The sequence below is a fragment of the Ovis aries genome, chromosome 8 (genome assembly GCF_016772045.2).
Source record: "Ovis aries strain OAR_USU_Benz2616 breed Rambouillet chromosome 8, ARS-UI_Ramb_v3.0, whole genome shotgun sequence".
Taxonomy (NCBI): domain Eukaryota; kingdom Metazoa; phylum Chordata; class Mammalia; order Artiodactyla; family Bovidae; genus Ovis; species Ovis aries.
Genome location: NC_056061.1, coordinates 47,855,497 through 47,874,580, shown reverse-complemented (window position 1 = coordinate 47,874,580; position 19,084 = coordinate 47,855,497). Strand labels below are relative to the sequence as shown.

The 19,084-nt window shown below is 43.4% G+C and overlaps 1 protein-coding gene across 1 annotated transcript in view; it reads right to left on the bottom strand.

Moving 5' to 3' along the window:
• MDN1 (midasin AAA ATPase 1) overlaps positions 1-19,084 on the bottom strand; it is a 145,364-nt gene that overhangs the window by 41,668 nt on the left and 84,612 nt on the right. The window contains exons 51-69 of the mRNA XM_012182781.4: positions 18,212-18,344; positions 16,788-16,903; positions 15,869-16,002; positions 13,047-13,204; positions 12,716-12,836; positions 12,150-12,360; positions 11,557-11,788; positions 11,160-11,286; positions 10,350-10,520; positions 8,518-8,732; positions 7,745-8,132; positions 6,636-6,745; positions 5,322-6,027; positions 3,861-4,022; positions 3,143-3,413; positions 2,132-2,367; positions 1,472-1,567; positions 751-845; positions 373-494 (exon numbers count right to left, since the gene is read on the bottom strand). Of these exons, the coding sequence (XP_012038171.3) occupies positions 373-494; positions 751-845; positions 1,472-1,567; positions 2,132-2,367; positions 3,143-3,413; positions 3,861-4,022; positions 5,322-6,027; positions 6,636-6,745; positions 7,745-8,132; positions 8,518-8,732; positions 10,350-10,520; positions 11,160-11,286; positions 11,557-11,788; positions 12,150-12,360; positions 12,716-12,836; positions 13,047-13,204; positions 15,869-16,002; positions 16,788-16,903; positions 18,212-18,344 (3,804 nt within the window). The remainder of the gene's footprint in view (positions 1-372; positions 495-750; positions 846-1,471; positions 1,568-2,131; positions 2,368-3,142; positions 3,414-3,860; positions 4,023-5,321; positions 6,028-6,635; positions 6,746-7,744; positions 8,133-8,517; positions 8,733-10,349; positions 10,521-11,159; positions 11,287-11,556; positions 11,789-12,149; positions 12,361-12,715; positions 12,837-13,046; positions 13,205-15,868; positions 16,003-16,787; positions 16,904-18,211; positions 18,345-19,084) is intronic.

The following is a 19,084-nucleotide window of genomic DNA, read 5'->3' as shown; positions in this document are numbered from 1 at the left end:
CTGAGTTACGAGGCCCTTGTTCTAAGCATGAGGTGAAACCCTTTTAACTCAAGCATTGTAACTACTACCTACCAAGACAGAAACTTCCTCTCTGACTTGTCTCACAGAGAATAAGGAAATCTTATCTAACAACTAGCTCTCTGGACTCTGGATAAGCCACTTTAGCCTCTCTGGCTGTCATCGTTATTCTCAGTAAGAAAAGAACTACCCAGCTTTTTCGGCTGACCTCTTGGGAATACCAGCAGTCACTTAACACATCCTGTGTGAAAGCAGTGGGTGGAGGAGAAGGGAGCAGTAAATCCCAGACTCTGCAGCCCTTCAAGCTTAGCCTGGACCCTCTACATAAGCAGGGAACTCACGGTCAGGAGTTACCTTCCTGTTCCTCTGTTTGCTCCTGCATGTGCTTCTCCAGCATCTGGTAGATGGAGAACCAGTGCTTGGTGGATTTCTCAGTGTGGCGCTTCATGGTATTATCCAGACTCATGGACCAACAGCTGAAATGTGGGAGAGGCCAAGGAGGCATGTAAGGAAACCCACTCACATATGTGAAACCTCGGAGGCAGGAGCTAAACATTCACAATTCTCTCCTCCTAAATGAAGATGGAGAAGCTGCCAGTCTGCTGCCTCAGAATGCATGCCGTTGTCTGGTCTCCAGCTGACACATGACATCAACTCTGAAGAAACAACCCATCCAAAGACCATGTCCCTACAATGTAAGTTCAGGAGGGGGAGTGACAAATGATCACTCACTTCAGTTCCAGTTTACGCCAACGGATGATCAACTGACTGACCAAATCAAGATGTTTCCGCACAGACAGGGCTCGACTTGCATTCTCTTCCCAATCCTGACGAGACACAGAAGAAATTCACTACAGCATTATTCAGTCCCCTAATCACTTTCTCCCTCAGGAACATCCTTGATTTTTCTTAAGCAGAGACCACTGGGACCTTAAACAACTTCTATACTGATGTATCAGGTGGTGCTAGTGGTAAGAACCCACCTGCCAGTGCAGGAGACATAAGAGACATGGGTCTGACCCCTGGATCAGGAAGATCCCTTGGAGGAGGAGATGGCAGCCCACTCCAGTTGTCTTGCCTGGGAAATTCCATGGACAGAGGAGCTTGGTGGGCTTCAGTCCGTAGGGTCACAAAGAGTCGGACATGACTGAAGCAACTTAGCATGCATGCACACACCAACGCATAACCATCCTAACTAACCTCCAGCTGAGCAAATAGCACAGGATTTGGAGACCCGAGTCTGAATCTCTGTATTGTTAGTCACGTGACCCCCTTAAAGTCCAGAGCCCTAATCTGAAAATCAGGGGAGCACCAGCCACTTCAGAGGCTATGAGAGGGCTGAGGGGGTGAAGAGTGCAGACACCCAGCCACTCTGAAGGCCAACTCAAACAATAAGAGAATCTCTTCAGGTGATGACAAACTAAAATGAGGACTAGAGAGAGAATCCTCTTACCTGTGCCTTTGCCAGAAGGATCTCTAAGCCATTCAGGAACTTGGAGATGGGGCTGGAGAGTGGGAAACTGCAGATTCGGTCCATTACAACCAGCAGCTGCAGTGGGGAGAGAAGAAGATCTGGGCATGCTCACGGGACTGTCAACTGCCCACAGTCACAGGGTACTGAAGACGGGCCTGTTTCACGCAAAGACCCTGCTTCACAAGCACCCATGAATGCTGTGGGTAAAACTCCAGGGCTGCGCATCCTGCCCAAGATAAACACTTTCTCTGCTGTATTACTCTGGAAGTGAGACTGAGTTTGATAAGGTAATTGCTATTATTACTCTGTTATAAGTTATTACAGAATTAGCTGAAGATCACAGAACAAGGGTCTGAGTTAAAACTACCAAGCTTGAAAGAGCCAGACCCTTGTTTACATAAGGATGTGTCTGAATAAAGAGCAACACAGCAGCATTTCATATGTGGATGGCAAACCCTGAGCAACAGATAAAGTAAGTGGAACCTCAAACACCATTCACAAGCAGCATTACAAATGTGAATATTCATCCTACAGGAAATAGTGCCTCCTTGAACCGTGTTCTGTAGAACCTCTGTGTCACCACTGTGCAAGTCAATGCACCTGGGACAGTGAGAAGCCACCTCCCCACCACCGCCTTACCTGCTCAAGCGCTGGGTGCTCCGGCCAATCCTGCAGCAGCCGGTGAACAGCCTCTGAGAAGCCTTGAAGCACAGGCTGGCAGTGCCGAGCTTCTGGGATGTTGGGGTGATGGTAGAAGTCATAGGGCCCATCAGGCTTCACCATCAGGTCTGAGGTCGCTTCCCCAAAGAGAGTGTTATGGGACAGGGTGCAGGCCAGAAGTTGGCTGCCCAAGAGTTGGTCATTCAGCTCAACTCCTGTGAAGTAATTAACAAGATCACAGTAAAGTCGGTGTTAAGTTACAAAGATGTTGGAAACATACGCAGAAACAAAGAATGACTGGGACTGAATGAAGCAGACGTTGCAATGCCACTCACCCCCAAAGCAACACAAGCCCAGGAGACTGTGACTCTGATATTAAGTGGTCACCAAAACCTGCCAAGTTTCAGGATACATAGATCCTGCCTCCACATAATCAAAGAGGGTGCAGTTTGGTTAGAAGGATTCAAATTCCCAGTTTTGGGGGCTCTTCTTGGCAGAAATGAAAGCTTCTTTCCTACTTCAACCATGGTGTTTTGTTTTCATGAGATATAGAGGCAGAATGAAAGCTTCCTTCCTACTTGCATGGAGCAAATCATGAGGTTATGTAGGAAACTGCATCAAACCATACCCTGTGAAATTAATTTCTGAGTTCCCGGGCTACTCCCAGAAATACATGCTTTCATTAGAAAAGCACCAAAGCTGTTAGAGGGAAATTAGAAATAACGTGGAGAAACAAGACCATTAAAACTAATAGCGTATCCTTACTTTCTTAATCCCTTTAACCCAAAGTATTCAAAGGATGAGAAACCATGGTTATGGTAGAATTTTAAATCGATTTTGGAATTAGCTTTAAGTCCCTTAAGTTAAGGAAACGCCATCAATTCGAACTTAGCAAAAACAGGGAGGCAGCAGTTTTAATTGTTCCAGAAGCAACAATCACATCGACTCATTCTGATTTCCCAAGAGCTAAAGAGAAGTAAACCACCGTACCCATCAGGGGGTAGAAGTGTGTCACGAGAGATGCCCCCGTCTGGTAGCAGGACAGAAACAGGCTGAGGTAGTGCTCTGCCCCGTGGGGCGGCGGACTCTGCTGGTACCAGAGGGACCGGGCGAAGCCGAGGCACAGCTGCTGGTGGATGCGCATCACAGCCTGCATGGAGCTCTGTGACAGGACAGTGGGGCCAGGGGTGGCCTCCTCTTCTTGCCCACCTGAAGGTCCCTTCTCCTCTAATGTGGGTTCTACCAAAATATCTGCAAAGTCCTGTAAATAACATTAGAGCAATTGAACTTGTGAAAATAAAAATCCAGTTCTGATCAGACTAAAAGCAATGGGGAGGGATGGAGAGTGAATGATCAAGAAGATGATGTAGCAAATTATGTGCATTAAGAAGTTATTTTAAAAATTACAGAATCATTCAAAGGGAATGTAACAGCACCTAACAAAGTGTTGCAGCCAGTTATAAGTAAATCCTAAGAGTTCTCATCACAAGGAAAAAAAAATTACTTTATATCTATATGCGTGATGGGTGTTCACTATACTTATTGTGGTAATCATTGCATGGCAGATAGAAGTCAGATCATTATGCTGAGCACCTTAAACTCAAACAGTGCTGTGTGTTAATTATATCTCAGTAGAACTGGAAGGGGAAAAAAAAACCTCAACCATTCACAGGTGAGGTGTGTGGCACCAGGGGAGCACAGTGCCCACCTTCTCGTGCAGTGGGAACTGGCTCCTGAAGGCCCGCTCTTCCTCTTCCTCCTCGCTCAGGGCTGTCCTGGGGGTCCTGCCCCGGTATCTGTACAAGCTGCTTTCCTGCTCCGCCTTCTCCTGGGCTATGCGTTCCTGCTCATCCCACTCATTGATGATTTCCTGAAAAATCACACATTCCAGCAGAAGCTTATTTGCCTTTGCTCAGGCACTTATAGTGAACAAAGGCAGGATTTGTTATTTCTTCATTTCTCATGAAAACAAAACACCAGGGTTCAAAAACAAATAAATGACAACATCCAAGAAACTAAATTCCATGTAGCAGAGTAAATGGGCTTTGTTTTCAAACTATGTATCTGTAGCAAACTGATTTTCCTAAATTCTCCCTTGCTGTATTGTTACAATTTTGCAGGTGTGAAAATCTGCAGGACTGGGGACCTGCTGAGAGGTGTGGGTGGTGCTCTGTATCAGGGGTCAGCAAAGTGGGCATGTGATGCAGACTGCACTTGCCAGCACCTCAGGGAGATGGACGGCCCATGGGTTGGGAAAAGAGAAAATAGACTGGGAACTGGGTGTTCTTGGGGAACCAATCAGGCAAAACGGCCACACCTTACCAGACATTTCCTAAATCCCCTACTACCTCTGCTGCTGCTGCTGCTGCTGCTGCTGCTGCTGCGTCGCTTCAGTCGTGTCCGACTCTGTATGATCCCAGAGACGGCAGCCCACCAGGCTCCCCCGTCCCTGGGATTCTCCAGGCAAGAACAATGGAGTGGGGTGCCATAAAACCCTTTAAGTATTGAGGAGGACTGAGGACATGAGCATCCTCCATTCAGGAAGACAGTCTGTATCAGAAGCCTAAGCAAGCAGTTAAGCTTTGTCTCAGCAATTCTGCTTTCTTGAAATTTTACCCAAAAATCTTGCTTTAAGACTTTTCTTAGAATGGCACTGGTTTGGGTTTTTTCCTCTTCTAAATTAGCAAAAAGACTTTACATACAAATGTAAATATTTAGTGATAGGAATATACCAATGTGCTAACAGTTCATATGGTTCACATGGCTTTAAGTGGCAGAATCTAACAATTTAGCTTATACTTATTCTTTTAACTGTCTACAATCAGAACAAATTGCTTTTGTTGGTAAGGGAGAAAAGCAGAAGTTATTTTCTTAATGTTAATAAAAGTTGATATCAATACATGGCAAAACCCACTGTAAACAAATTCAACACCAACAAACTAGGAGAGACCATCTGCAATGTGCATCAGGCACAAAGGACTGACATCACTAATAATTTTTTGGTCTCTTAAAAACTAACAAAGGCCCCTAAACCTGACAATTAAATGTGAAAAAGCAAGAAACATCTACTTGATCCCCACTCCCTAACCACAGGATCTCATCTACGTCAGGCACAGCAAGTGTCCTGCAGGCACCCTGCTTGTGTCCCTGGCCGCCTGCTGGGGCTCACCTGACATGCATGTCTGAAGAGCTGCAGGGCCCGCTGGTCTAGCTCTCCCTTGCACAGCACGTGGGAACGCAGGTATAGGAGGGCGTTCAGCAGCAGCTGTTCTCGGCTTGCACAGGGGCTCTGACCCTTCTCTTCCAGCTCCCGTCCTCCCAAGCGCTTGAGCATCAGCTTGCTGAGGCCACGCAGCACCTCCTCAGACTTCACAGAGCACAGAGTGTCTGCGTGGGCATAGTAGGTAGGAAAGGCAGGGCCCACCGATGGGAAAGCCAGCAGGGATGTGGCCAGGGACCCCAGCCTGTCTGAGCCAGCCAGGCCACCCTGGAGCGAGGCATGGACCTCGCCCGCCACCAGCCGCATGCCGTGCTGCAGCTGCAGGATGGAGGCCTGCAGCGGGGCCGTGGCGTCTGGGTACAGGGCAAACTCCTCGGCCAGCCGCCTCCGGAACTGGTGGTGCGACTGCTGCCAGGAGGCCTCCTCCTTCAAAAGGTTCTGGGCCACCTGGGCGGCCCGAGGTCCATCCGAGCGCAGGGCCTGCAGGAGCCGCGTGAGCAGATCCTGAACGGCGGTGGCCTGGGCAATGCTGCTGACGTAGTGGTGGATTTCCTGCACTAGGGCCTCGTATGTAGGCAGCGGGGGCCGGCAGGCCTGCTTCTTGGACAGGCTGCAGATTAAGTTCTCCAGCTGATCAATTCTCTGGCGAAGCAACCTAAAGGCAAATCAACACCACATGCAAATTCCATCAGAGGAAAAATAACAAATCTAGACTGAGCTCTTAGGAAACAGAAGGAAAGCATTTCAGCTTCTGAGGCATACAATGATGATATACTGACATTTACAATGAGAATGGATTATACATCTACAGCATTTACCGTGTGTAACCCATGTTGTCAAGCACTTTGGATGTACATCTCATTGAAGTAGGCACTATTATCCTGCTTTTACAGACAGGACACTGAGGTGTAAGGCACTGAGTGGTCTACCCAAGGTCTGAAGCTGGTGGAACTCAGAACCCACTAAATAGTACTTCCTAAGGTAACAGATCCCTTGGTGCCCGTCATCGCACCCAAGTCCTTCCACACTGAGAGAAAGTTCTGCTTTCAACCCTCCTGGCTCCATATAAGTCCTCCCCCTCCTTTTACAGAGTGTATTTTTCCTGATTGTAACTGTGGCTTTAGGATCTACTTGCTAATAGAGCTCACAGATGTAGATAATAACCTCCGGTTAATACTGCGATTACACTGCAAAATGTCTTTTTAAAAAGAAGATACTAGCTGATAATCCCAGGTTCAAATAATCATCACTCTACAGTGTTACCTGATGTGAGGGTGAGAATGACTGAGGATGACTTCATCTTCCAGGTCTCTTCCAGTCTGCAGCTGGAATGAGAGGCTCCGGGTCTTCCACTCACACTGTAGCTGGTGTAACTAGCAGAAAAGGAGAGACTGGTTTACTGCGCCCAGCTAGGACCAGGCCTGAGACACACAGCCCTGAGGGTGGGTCGCTCCCTGGAGGGAAGGAACCTAGGTTCCTGAATGACCCAACGGTTGGGGAGTGGGTTCTGCTCCACTAATCTGGACCACTCACCTCAGAACTGTCAGGTGAAATGAAACTACCTTATTGATGCCAATGAACTACTGAGTCTGCTATAGCAGCCTGCCCTTCACCCCAACTAATTTAATTTTCCTTCCTCAAAATATAGGTCTAATATATCACTATTTAACATACTCAGTTCCTGAGTTTGGTTGGGAGTTCAAATAGCAAGAAGTACATCACATTATCTGAATCTACCTAATTCTTGAGTTTTGGATAACAAACATCAACAGTTCAAAACCTAAGGTCTACTCGTTGTTGTTGTTTAGTCACCAAGTTGTGTCAGACTTTTTTGTGACCCCAGGGACTGTAGGCCACCAGGCTCTTTTGTCCATGAGGATTCTCCAGACAAGAATACTGGAGTGGGTTGCCATGCCCATCTCCAAGGGATCTTCCTAATTCAGGGATCGAACCCACATTTCCTGTGTCTCCTGCATTGGCAAGACAGATCCTTTACCGCTGAGCCACCTGGGATGCCCTTAAGGAATACTATACCCAGTCTAAAGAAGATACTCAAATCCAAATATCCAAAACTTAATCTAGGTAGAGGGATCCAGATGGTGAGGGATACTATGAGTGTCTAGGAGAGCCTATCTATCGGTGGCATATAGCCGGCATGGTGGTTATATAACCCCTCGTGGTGCCTGACCCTACTCAGAGGAACCCACAGACAGGACATCACAGTCTATAGTACACACTCCTGGAATGTCACAGGGCAGCTTATGCACATCAGTCCCCTGTGCTCTGAGCATCCAGAGGGAGTGAAAGGAGTAATACACTAAGCAAAGCCAATGAGTCAGAATGCAGCCCACATTCCAACCCTCCCTCCATACCTCTTCCTTGGCGTACTTGAGCTTGTACTCCCTCTTCACGGCGGGGTCAAAGCGCGCCTGGGGAAGCCAGGTCTGGATCTGGAGCAGGCCCAGGCTCACCCACAGGCTCCCACGGCGGGCTGGCTCGGGCAGGTCACGCTTGCCCTCCACCTCCCCAAACAAGTGGCGCAGAGAGGTAAGCAGGAGGCACAGCAGCTCCTTGGGCAGCGCCTCCTGCCTGGCCAGGTCCCCAAGAGTCTCACCCACGTGCTGGAAGGCCTGGCTATCCCTGAGCAGCAGCTGCCTGCAGTTGTGCGCATGCTCTTGCTGCCGGGGCTCAGGGAGCAGCTCCGCCAGGCCGGCCAGATGCCAGCACAGCACCAGGCCCTGGAGCTGGGAATCAGTCCGTCTGTGGGGACAAGGGAGCACTTACTGGGGTCTACACTGCAGTCACCGGCATTCCTTTCTTACACTAGTGTTCGTTCTTCCAGAAAACAGCGAGGCGGACTACACTGCTCTCCAGACTACACCTGGAGATGAATTTCTAGTCTCAATCTGATATGGTTTTCTAGGCACCGCCCTCTTGGTGACAATACACTGACAGCTGGCAGAGGGGCTGGCCAGCTCATAGCAGTCTCTGTTATGGACTGAAAACCTGCTCATTCAGCCAAAAAACACCTTTCCTCCACCCACCGGAAATAGCCACTACCCAAGCAAGCTCTGACCGAGGTCCCCATAACACACCCTGGAGGAAAGATGGGAGCTGTACTGTCTACCCAGGGAGAAGGGGATACCTGAACTCTGCCACCACCGGGACAGCCATGTTGGTCCAGAGCATTGAGCTGACATCCTGGAGCTGCTGGCACCTCTCGACCCACTCCCCCAGGGTGACATGCGAGGACAACAGGATGGGGAGGCCGCTCACATCCCAGGGACTTGCTCTACAGCTGCTGGTCACGATCTCAAAGCAGCATTTGGAGAACACGGCTCTACTGAGACTGCCAGGACCCTGAGGGAGAGAGAGGAGTCAAGTTAACTTTTAGAAATTAACTAACGGGGTTTCAACAAGCAGCACTGGGGCACCTCAGGTTGTCAGGAACAGGTAACCGTAATCCTGAGACAGGACCAGACTGGCAGAGTCGGGTCAGGTGCAGTGGGCCCTTGAAGGACTCCATTCTCTATGAACGAAGAGCAGGGGTAGCTTTTGTCAAGCAGAAGAAAACCCCTCACACCTGGACATCAGCAAGACCACTTGTGCGGCAGGGCTGGGGGCACACTGCAGGAAGCTGAGACTTGGAGGCAGGGGAAAGTGCTGGAAGACAAACAGACGAGCCAGGGATAAGCCTCTGCTTCCTGGACTGTTAATCTGGGACACAGGAACAGTGTCCATGACAACAGGTTAGGGGTGAGACCCACAGGAAAGCAAACCTCGACTGCATGCAACTCCTGGTGATCCATAAGGCCTGACACTAAAGGCTTTGAGATGTCTTATACTAAAGCACTCAGTTCTGATACAGGAATGGAACAGAGCTGAGTCCTACATCCATGAAAACTTGTGGGAATAAACTACTGTGTCAGAAGTAGCATTTCAAATAAGATGGAAAGAATGAGCTAGGTGAAACTAGTATTGTTAATACTGCTTTTGGATATATTTGTTTGTAGAAGATAAAAAACATACATCCCTACCTCACAAAAGAAGATATTCTGATGAGACTGACATAAACATAAATATGAACAAATGGTTTTTAACTCTATGGGTAGTGAAGAAAGACTTATTTAAAAGCATATCAAAGCCAGAAAGTAGAAAGTGGCTGGTGTATTTGAAAACTATAAAACGTGTGCAATATGAGAAAACATCTTCAAGCCTGTGAGACAACAGAACACTAGAAATATATTTCCAACCATGTTAGGTGAAGGCTTAATATGCATAATATATAACGAGATCTTCATTAATAAAATGACATTTAATGATTCTTTTCAAACAAAATGGGCAATAAACATGACTGGAAAATTCAGAAAAAGAAACAAAAACAAACAATATACATATGTAAAGATGCTCTATCTCAACAAAAATCAAAGGAGTACAAATTAAAACAAGTTCTAAAGTGAACAACTGGTAATAATTCAAAGTACTAATGACACCTAGTGGGGCAAAGATATGGAAACACAGGATATGAGAAGTGATCCCTACTTCATGGCTTCCCTCTTCACCATCTCCTAGCAGAAAGAGTGAAAAACAAAACCTACTTCCCTAGATGTTCTGAGAAGATACATAAATCTCTTTAAATGTGCAGACACTTTGGCCATGGGTTAAATCCCAAGCCTCATCACAATCCATGGAAATAGCAGACAAGTAGACGAAGACTTATACAAGGGTAGCTGATGCAGGGGTGCTTCCTACAGGAAGCAAGAGGATAGGCAAGAAATCTCAGTGCTTATCAATAAGGAAGTGATAAAATGCTTTGCAGCACAGCAGTACAGTGGACTATCTTAGAAAGAATAAGCTGGGTGATAGGTGCAAATTTTCATGACATACTATGTGAACCAAGGAAGTAGCCTTGCTTTTGATTACACAAGAGAAATTTTTTCTATTGTCAAACATTTTTATAATTTTCTGCCAACAAACCTTTAACGTGGGGTCCAGAAGAGATCTGGGTGTCTCCTTCTGCTGTTCACCAGGCAGAGGGTTCCACGTCAGCCAGTACTCTGGATGTGTGGTCATGGTGCTGCTCCAGAAAGATGTAAATGTGGAATTAAATAACTCAGACCACAAAGAGATCCTTTCTTCAGCAGTCATCTAGAGATAAAGAATTGACCAGGTAAGAGAGTATTCGATAAAGATTCTATAAATCCAGTTATAAGGTCTCTGTCTTGTGACATCATCCAGAACTAACATGGATTTAAAGATTATTAATCCTAATGTTTCTGATTTTCTGCCACCCCAATCATCTTAGTCACATAATTTAACCTATTTATACTTGGATAAAACATGAGATCTGATTTTGTAAGAGTGCATGTGAAAATGTAATGAAAATAATCACATAATTATGTATCAAAATAAATGAATAAAACACTATCCAAAAAAATTTAAGGTTGTACCAATGAAATAATAGTAACTACAATTTACCATTATTCATATTCAACAAGTTACTCTCTATGGAAGAGTAAAAAACACTGATAATACATTTTTGAACAAATAAAATAAAAATTAGCAAATATTTTAGCCTTATTTAACTGGGAACCAAATGGAATGAAACTGTGATAAGAGCAGGGAAATGTCTAGAACATTCAAAGTTCTCCCCTTTGAAACTTAATTCAGAAAAGATTAGTTTTACAACATGCAATTTTTAAGATTATTCTGCAATGTTCTGCAACCAGTGTGCCACAGAAAATCTAATCAGTTCACAGTGCAAAGGATTTTGACTTTGATTTTTACCTTTTGATGGTGCACTAAGGCCCAAAAGTCTCGAAGCTCTTGAGGAGCAACTGGTGTGTGCTTAAGACAAAACATGATGTGATGGCTTATCTCCTCATCTATCTGAGGCTGCTGGTGTTTGCTTGACCTACTCAAGAAATAGAGGGGGGGAGAGAGTGAGCTGTGGGCTTTCCATGAACTATCAGAAAACTGCTATGGAAGGGGAGATGCAACACACACAAAATAGGCAAAGAATCAAGAATTTTTGGCTTTCCAAAGCGGCAAATGACCTCCCTCTGCTTCAGCAACTACTCCCCCTCAAGAAAAGGCTGTGCTTTGTTTTAAATGTAGAATACACAGAATAACCTTCCAAGAAAATAAGCTGCCCCAAAGGAAAAAAACCTGAAGGATGGCTCACCTTTTCAGACAAGCCTGTGTCATAAAATCAGCTGTGACTTTATACTGCCAAAGCATAGCCAGGTATTCCATCACAGGCCACAGCTGAACACTCCTGGTGAGCTGGATTAAGCAGCTAAAATCTGGCTGCGACAGGAAGGAAGCTTCACTGTGCTTCTTCTCCAGAAAACCAAGTGAAATTCCTCTGGCTTTTAGTTCTAAATGCTGAGCATTCACAAGATTCTTCAACGTATCTGGACAAAAAGATACACAGCAGTCAGTGGTCAGGCTCAGATTCCCATCAGCCAGTTATGTGACTATGAGCTTGAGTTCAACTTTACCTGAACTTGAGTTTCTCATGTGTTAAATAATACTATTAATACCTACACAATTACAATGACAGAATTAAATAATGTATGTAAAGTTTAACCTTATGCCTGACACTTATTTAGTGGTCGCTATAGTACACGGGGCGGGGGGCAGGGGGGCGGGAATAGAAGGAGAAGAATATTTAAGGGAGAACTTCTTAAAACTTACTGACAAAGAAAAAGAAAAAAACAACAACTTATTGGCTGCAGAGGACATACTTAGAACCACTGTCAGCTAGCCACACACCTGAATCGACATCTTCCAGAATATTAGCTCGGAGGACCAAACCCCAGGCCCGGAGGAGACTTTTCTTTAATGTCCCTTCAGATGCAACCATTTGGAGCCGACTAATGTCTTCCTGCCATCCACTCTCCCCAAGAGCAGGCATCCACTCTCTGATGGTAAGAGCTTTGTTAAAGACCTTCAGTTGTGAAAAACACTCTACGACCAGCTCGTCCTGAAACAATAAAACCCAGGAGAGCCTATTACAGAGGAGAAAAGTGGTTCTCTTTAGAAGCCTATTCATGTCTGAAAAAGTTTTTATGTTTCCTCGATGCTTCTACAAACATTAAGTTGGTTTACTCCTGTTGCTCTAAGGGTATTTTATAGTAATAAAGTTAACAGTCTGTTCAACCTTAAAAGTCTCAAGACTAAGTAAAACAATAACACTTAACAAATCAGTAAATAGTGCTCACTGAACATTCCAAAATTTGCAGGCAGGGCTGAGTCTAGTTGAATGGCAGTACCCACACTCCAAGAGAGCTTCAGAAGAGGTCAAACCTTTGTGTTTACTACATGCTTCCAAATTGTACCTTAAAAGGGAAGGGTCGTCCCAGGAACTTCTGCAACTTCTTTACACCTGCGAATCCACCAGTTGGGCTCTCCAAGCAATTCTGAATATGTTCTGAAACAGTCTGAACCTCTCTGTAGTATCTTTAGCAGAGGAGATAAAGGGGCAGAAGGGAGGTGAGTAAAAGGGGAAGTGCTGGATATTAAGGGGCACTGTATATACTTTATACTAGATTTACATTCACTGACAAGTCAAGGAGGGAGCAAACCAAAGTAAAGTAAGAAGAAACACATTTCCTTTCCAAACATCAATCCTGTAGATACTGACACTGTTTCTCTAGATATGAGTCTTACTTGTCTTCATGGTTCATCAGGAGTTGGGGGATCCGACAGACCAAATGTTTTAAAACCCAGCGCCAGTGAAGGGCGAGCAAGGCCAGGCCCGAGGCATCTACTTTTACTGTGTCAGCCACAGTCCAAAACCGGTCACGCCACCGCACAGAACCCAAGATCTAAAAACAAAGCAAATCAAGACTGCTCACAAACATCTCACAGTAAAGGACACAAAACACAGACATCAATTGTTCACCAATATGCAACATATACATGTTAAAGATCTAGCAATTGACTGGAATATTTTTGGGGATATTAAAGCAGTCAGAGAGGCAAAGATCTTTCGTCCTATTACTGGAAGTTCAGAGCTACTGGGGAAAATAGAATCACTGGGTCATGTGGTAAGTGCACACCCAATGTTACAAGAAATCACAACTTGCTTTACAAAGAAGCTGCACTATTTTGAATCCCAACCAGCAGTGTAGGTGGGTTTCAGTTTTTAACCTTAGTCATTCTGCTGAGTGGAACTGCACTGTGGTTTCAATTTACATCTTGATAAGTAATGATACAGAAAATTTTCCAAGTTCTCAGTGGGTATTATCTTCTGAGAAGCATCTATTCAAATTCTCTTGCTCCTTTTTAAAACTGGGCTATTACTTTGGTTTAAACAATTTATATACAATTTATAAACAATGTCTCCTAGTGTTTTCATTTTCTTAAAGCTGTCTATTAAGAACCATTTTTAATTTTGGCAGAATTGAATTCATCAATTTTTCTTTTTTGAAGAACGCCTTGAAATCTTTGCCTATCCTCAAGCTGTGAATATTTTCTATGTCTTCTTTTAGAGGTTTATTAACTTTAGCTTTTAGACATAGCTCTATAATCCATTTTGATGTTAACTTTTCTGACATAAGGCAGGGATAAAGGCTCATATTTATAATATCAATATCTAGTTTTTTCATCAACATTTGTTAAAGAGCTGTTTTCCTCATTAAATTCACCATATATTAATATTTGAGGGTCTATTTCTGAATTCTCTTTTATTTCATTAGTCTATGTCTATCCTTATGACAATAACTACTGTTTTCATTAATGTAGTGTTGTAATGCAAAAATCAGGTACTCTGAGTTTCCAACATTGCTGTTCTTCTAATTATGCATTTTTATGGCAAAGTAGTCTCCAGATTAGTTATAATCTTTCCAGTTTTATGATGTCAAAGCTATTTTCAAAATAATATCATATTATTTGTGCTCTTTACTATAGTGACATCTGCACTGATGGTACCAAAAAAAAGGGCAGGGGCTGGGGTGGCAGACAAACTCTGACTGCAAACAGCGTGTAGAAAATGAATGAAGTCAATCTGTCAATTCAAAAAAAGCAAGACTGCCGAAAATAAAACTCAAAACTTTTAAGCAAAGCTCAGAACTCTGAAAAACTAAGAGCTTGACAAATTCCCAATACTTAAAGATTTTCTGATGACGTCTGTGGTAATTTTTCAAGAGTATGACTTAATTCATATTGGAAAATGAAATGTGCCAACATTTGGAAGGTCTGATAACTCACTTAACAATACTTTCCAAATTACCAATGCACAAGCTGCAAATTTACACAAGGGTAACATGCAAGGATAAAGTCCATCCAAAGTGTATGCCAGGCCAGTGAATTTTAACACATGACAGGATCACTATTTTTTCAAATTCCACACAATAAGTAACCTTTACAAAACTATCACTTGTCAAGCTGTGGTACAGGATCAAAGGACATCCACAATTACACGGGAATGTTTATTAAACTAGCCTTCACTTTCTAAGCTCTTAACAACATGAAATAGAGGTCAGCTTCTCTTCACAAACTTCAACCCATACAACATGCCGTAAGAGAGCAAATCAGGGACAGGTGTGAGAAACCGGCTTTCATTCTGTTAAGCCAGACATGAAGAGATTTGTAGAAATGTAACATAGTTCCATTCTTAATTTTTGTTTGGGAAAATGGTTTTTTCATTAAAAATGTTAACATGAATTTGTTACTGAGTTTTTAAACAGACTAACACATAATTTTTTACATTTCTCAGATTTATTTCCTAATACAGTACATATATATGTAACCACATAAGCAAAAGTTCTTTGAGATTTGGGGATGGGGAGGAGGAGAGGGGGTCTTGAGACTAAAAAGTTTAAGACCTACAATTCTAATTTATCACAATTACTGGAATAATCTGGATTCAATCCCAGTTTAGTCCACATGTGACAATCATGTCTAAGAAGGCTTAAGTGAACTAAAATATAACTGTTAAAATTATGATTTTTAGCAACAAGTAGATGGACAAGTTATAGTATGTATACATTCAATGGACTATTGGCAATAAAAAGGAATCAACTGAGACACAAAACAATATGGATGTATCTCAAAATGATTTTAAATGAAAGTGGACAGATAAAAACAATATAAAATGCCAGAAATAGAAATATAAAAGCAATATAAAATGCTGTAGTAACAGAAAGCAGATCAATGGATACCTGCTAGAGGTGGAGGGCAGAAAAAAGGAAGAGAAAACAGAAGACGAAAGGTTTGAGGGTGATGGACGGGTTCAATGTCACGACTGTAGGAATGGCGTCACACGTATACACAAGTCAAAACATAAACTTGTACACTTTAAACATGTACGATTTATTATCTCAATTACACCCTGATGCAGCTTTAAAATACGTGTATCTATTTAAATTCACAAGAACAATTTCTCAAATAATACTGGACACATGACTATACTGAAGTTAGTTGTTCCCCTAAAAATCTTTGTGCTAAGAAATATGTCACTTAAAAGAAAAACAGGTACATCTCCTCACCTCGTTAACACTGGCATCAGACACCATGCCCTGAGAGGACTGTACCCAGAGTAGGATTAACGCATCACAAAGCTCAAAGAAAGCAGCAAGATTGACCACGATTTCATGGGGCAGGCTGTGATAGCTCTCTGGATCTTAGAGTTGGTATAAATAAGAACATTCAATCAGTTTTAATTCTGTAGACATTTTCTAAATTAACAGCAGTCTAGAACTTAACATTACCCTCAGTACAAAGGCCAAGGTCAAAGTTGAAAGCAAATCTTTGCCTAGTAAGTTAGCAAGTTAGGCACATATATGTAGAGATGTTCATGTCTCAATTTCTTTTATTTTTATTTTTTTCAATTTTTTTTAAAAAGCATTTGTTTAAATACAAAACAAATTCTAAGATATTACATATATGACCAGATGGATAGATAACAGGAAGATATGAGAAGATATAAATGAATCTCTACTATTAACAGCAGCTACTGCAGGAGTAAACTTTTTCCGTTTTTATGCTTCTACAGTTTGAATATTTTCCAAGAAATACCATTATCTTTTCAATTGAAAAAAAAAAAAAAAAAGGAAGGAGGAAGAAAAGAACCCATAACCAAATGCTTATGAGCTCTTACTTTTCAGCCAAGAGACCAGGTCTCACGCTCTGGCTCTGCTACTTGCTAGAGATGTGACCCAGACCATCTCTGTGCCTCCCTTTCCTCACTCAAGAGACTCACCTCATGGTGGCCAAATAAATGAATAAATGAGATCAAGGACATGTAAAAAAGTACTTAGTCAAAGATACTGAATAAAGGAAGATGTCAAAATCAGGCCACCAAGTCAAAAGGAATCAGTAGCATGGCCACACCTGAGGAACCTCTCACCATCAGGAACATCATGCAGCCAGATGTGTAACAGAAGAAGGTAAAAGCAACATCCTTACCTTTATGGAATTCAAAGGACATTCTCAAAACACTGTTTCTTAACTTTTTGCCACCAACAGAAACCAAATTTGCTTCAGTAAAAATCCGTTTTTCCCGGTCGAAATATATGATGGTCCTGAAATGAGATTCCACAATTAACAAACAGTGATCAGTTCATAATACTTATCATAGCCTCTACCTGCTGAATCCTAAGAACCCTTGGAATATCAATTTCCCTCAGTTTGTCACTCCCCTCAGGCCCCTGCAAATTCTGGATTAGAGAGATGGGCAGTGACAAAGATGACAACTAAGCTGGCGGGGAGGAAGGCAGAGGGCTCAGTAAACTGCCCGGTCCCACTGTGTTGCTCTGCCATGGTCTGACAAGCCGCATTGTGGACTCTTGGCACTGGCCATCATAGGAATTCCCTGGCAGTTCAGTGGCTGGGACTCAGTGCTTTCACTGCTATGACCCAGGTTCAGTCCCTGGTCAGCAAACTAAGATTTTGGAAGCCTCTCAGTGCAGCAACTCCCCACCCAAAAAAACCCCAAACCAGCCATCATACAATTAATCTGCAATGGTAGAAGTTACCCGGGGAGGAGGATGAGGGAGTTGCTGGGGGGAAGGGACAAGGGATCCTCTGAGGTGTTACTATGTATCACAAGAGTGAGTTCACTTTGTGAAAATTCATCAAAACGATATATAGTCATCATTAGTGGCACTTTTCTGTAATGCATGTTATACCTCAGTTACAAAATTATTTCTCTAAATCTCTTACATTGATGGACAATTAAAAAGTATTACTGGTCATTACATTAAACAGTGAGGAATGACTTGTAAAACAATTCTGTAAATTTATACTATATGTGACTATGTACGGAGACCTTCACCATTTGATGGGACAGATGGTTGAGGAAAGAACTTGTGAAAACGCAGGAAGCTATTGGAAATCTCACAGGAAACAGTGGAAACACAGCTATCCTGTGATAAAAGATTAATCATAAAACAAATCCCATTACTGATACTTCCCAGTGTATCTATTAATAAGCACCCTGTTAAATTATTAAGAATCTGCCAATTCAAAGGCACTAGGACATCATGGTCAGAATGACTTTTCGCTGTGCATAGAGCTTGAAGGAGAGGTGGTAACAAAGGCAATCACGTCAGACGCTCAGCACTCCTCAGATTCAGAAAATTAAATACACATAAACAGTATTCTTAGGCAATGTGGGTTTGATCCCTGAGTTGGGAAGATCCCCTGGGAAAAGAAATTGCAACCCACTCCAGTATTCCTGCCTGGGAAAAATACATGGACAGAGGAGCCTGGTGGGCTACAGTCCATGGGGTCACAAAAGAGTCAGGCATGACTTAGCTATTAAACAACAATTTGTAGAGTCACAGGGTACAGTGAGGCAAACAGTGCCCACAATAGTAGGCTTCACCTACTTGTTTGCAACAGACTCTAAAAGGGCAAAGAGCTGCTCAGGCTGGTCTGTCTGTGGGTCAAAGTCCATCGCATTTCTGATGATGTCCACAGCCTGCATGTTCCATCGGGGATCCAGAGGGATCACGGATTCATCTGGTTTAAGGAACAAAAAAAAAGGTAGAATTCTGGAGTTAAACTCCCTGTCTGGCAAATTTCACTGTTTTACTTTGATCACATAGGCGAGTCTTGCTGGGGAAGAGAAATGGAAATGGTTCAATCCGTGACAGTTCCAAAACCAATGCATTCACTTGCTCAGGTCTCATTATTGGTTGGAAAAGAATTCATGGACTCAATTACCCAATCTTTTGCCATTAACCACAAGAAAACTAACTTCCATGGCAGAAAATGAAGGAACACACCTCAGTAATTTACCTTTAATAAGAAAAACAACTCAAGATTATTTTGCTTAAAACCCATTTCTTTATAATCACAGGATACGCTGCTGCCACCTCTGCTCCTTTGGCTCAAACTTGGTATCAAAATCTCTCCTGTGAAGCAGCAGCCATCAGGCTCTGACCTGTTCCAGAGATGGAGATTCCAGTGGAAGGAGGCATGACAAAACGATGGGAATGTCAATTTGAGAGTGGCTGGGTGGCTCAATGGAGTACTTCAAGCTTTAAAGGCATCCACAATGCAGTAGACTAACAAATAAATGCCTACTGTGAATAGCAAGGAGTGGGGGGACCAACATCCCAAAATCTAGCAAGATTACATGATCCAGGGCTACTCAGCTGAAAAGGAAAAGGAAGATGAGCCAATCAGCGGGCAAGCCAAGGCTGCTGCGAAGGGAATCTACCATTCTACTCTAGAACTATGTTCCCAAAGACCAAAGT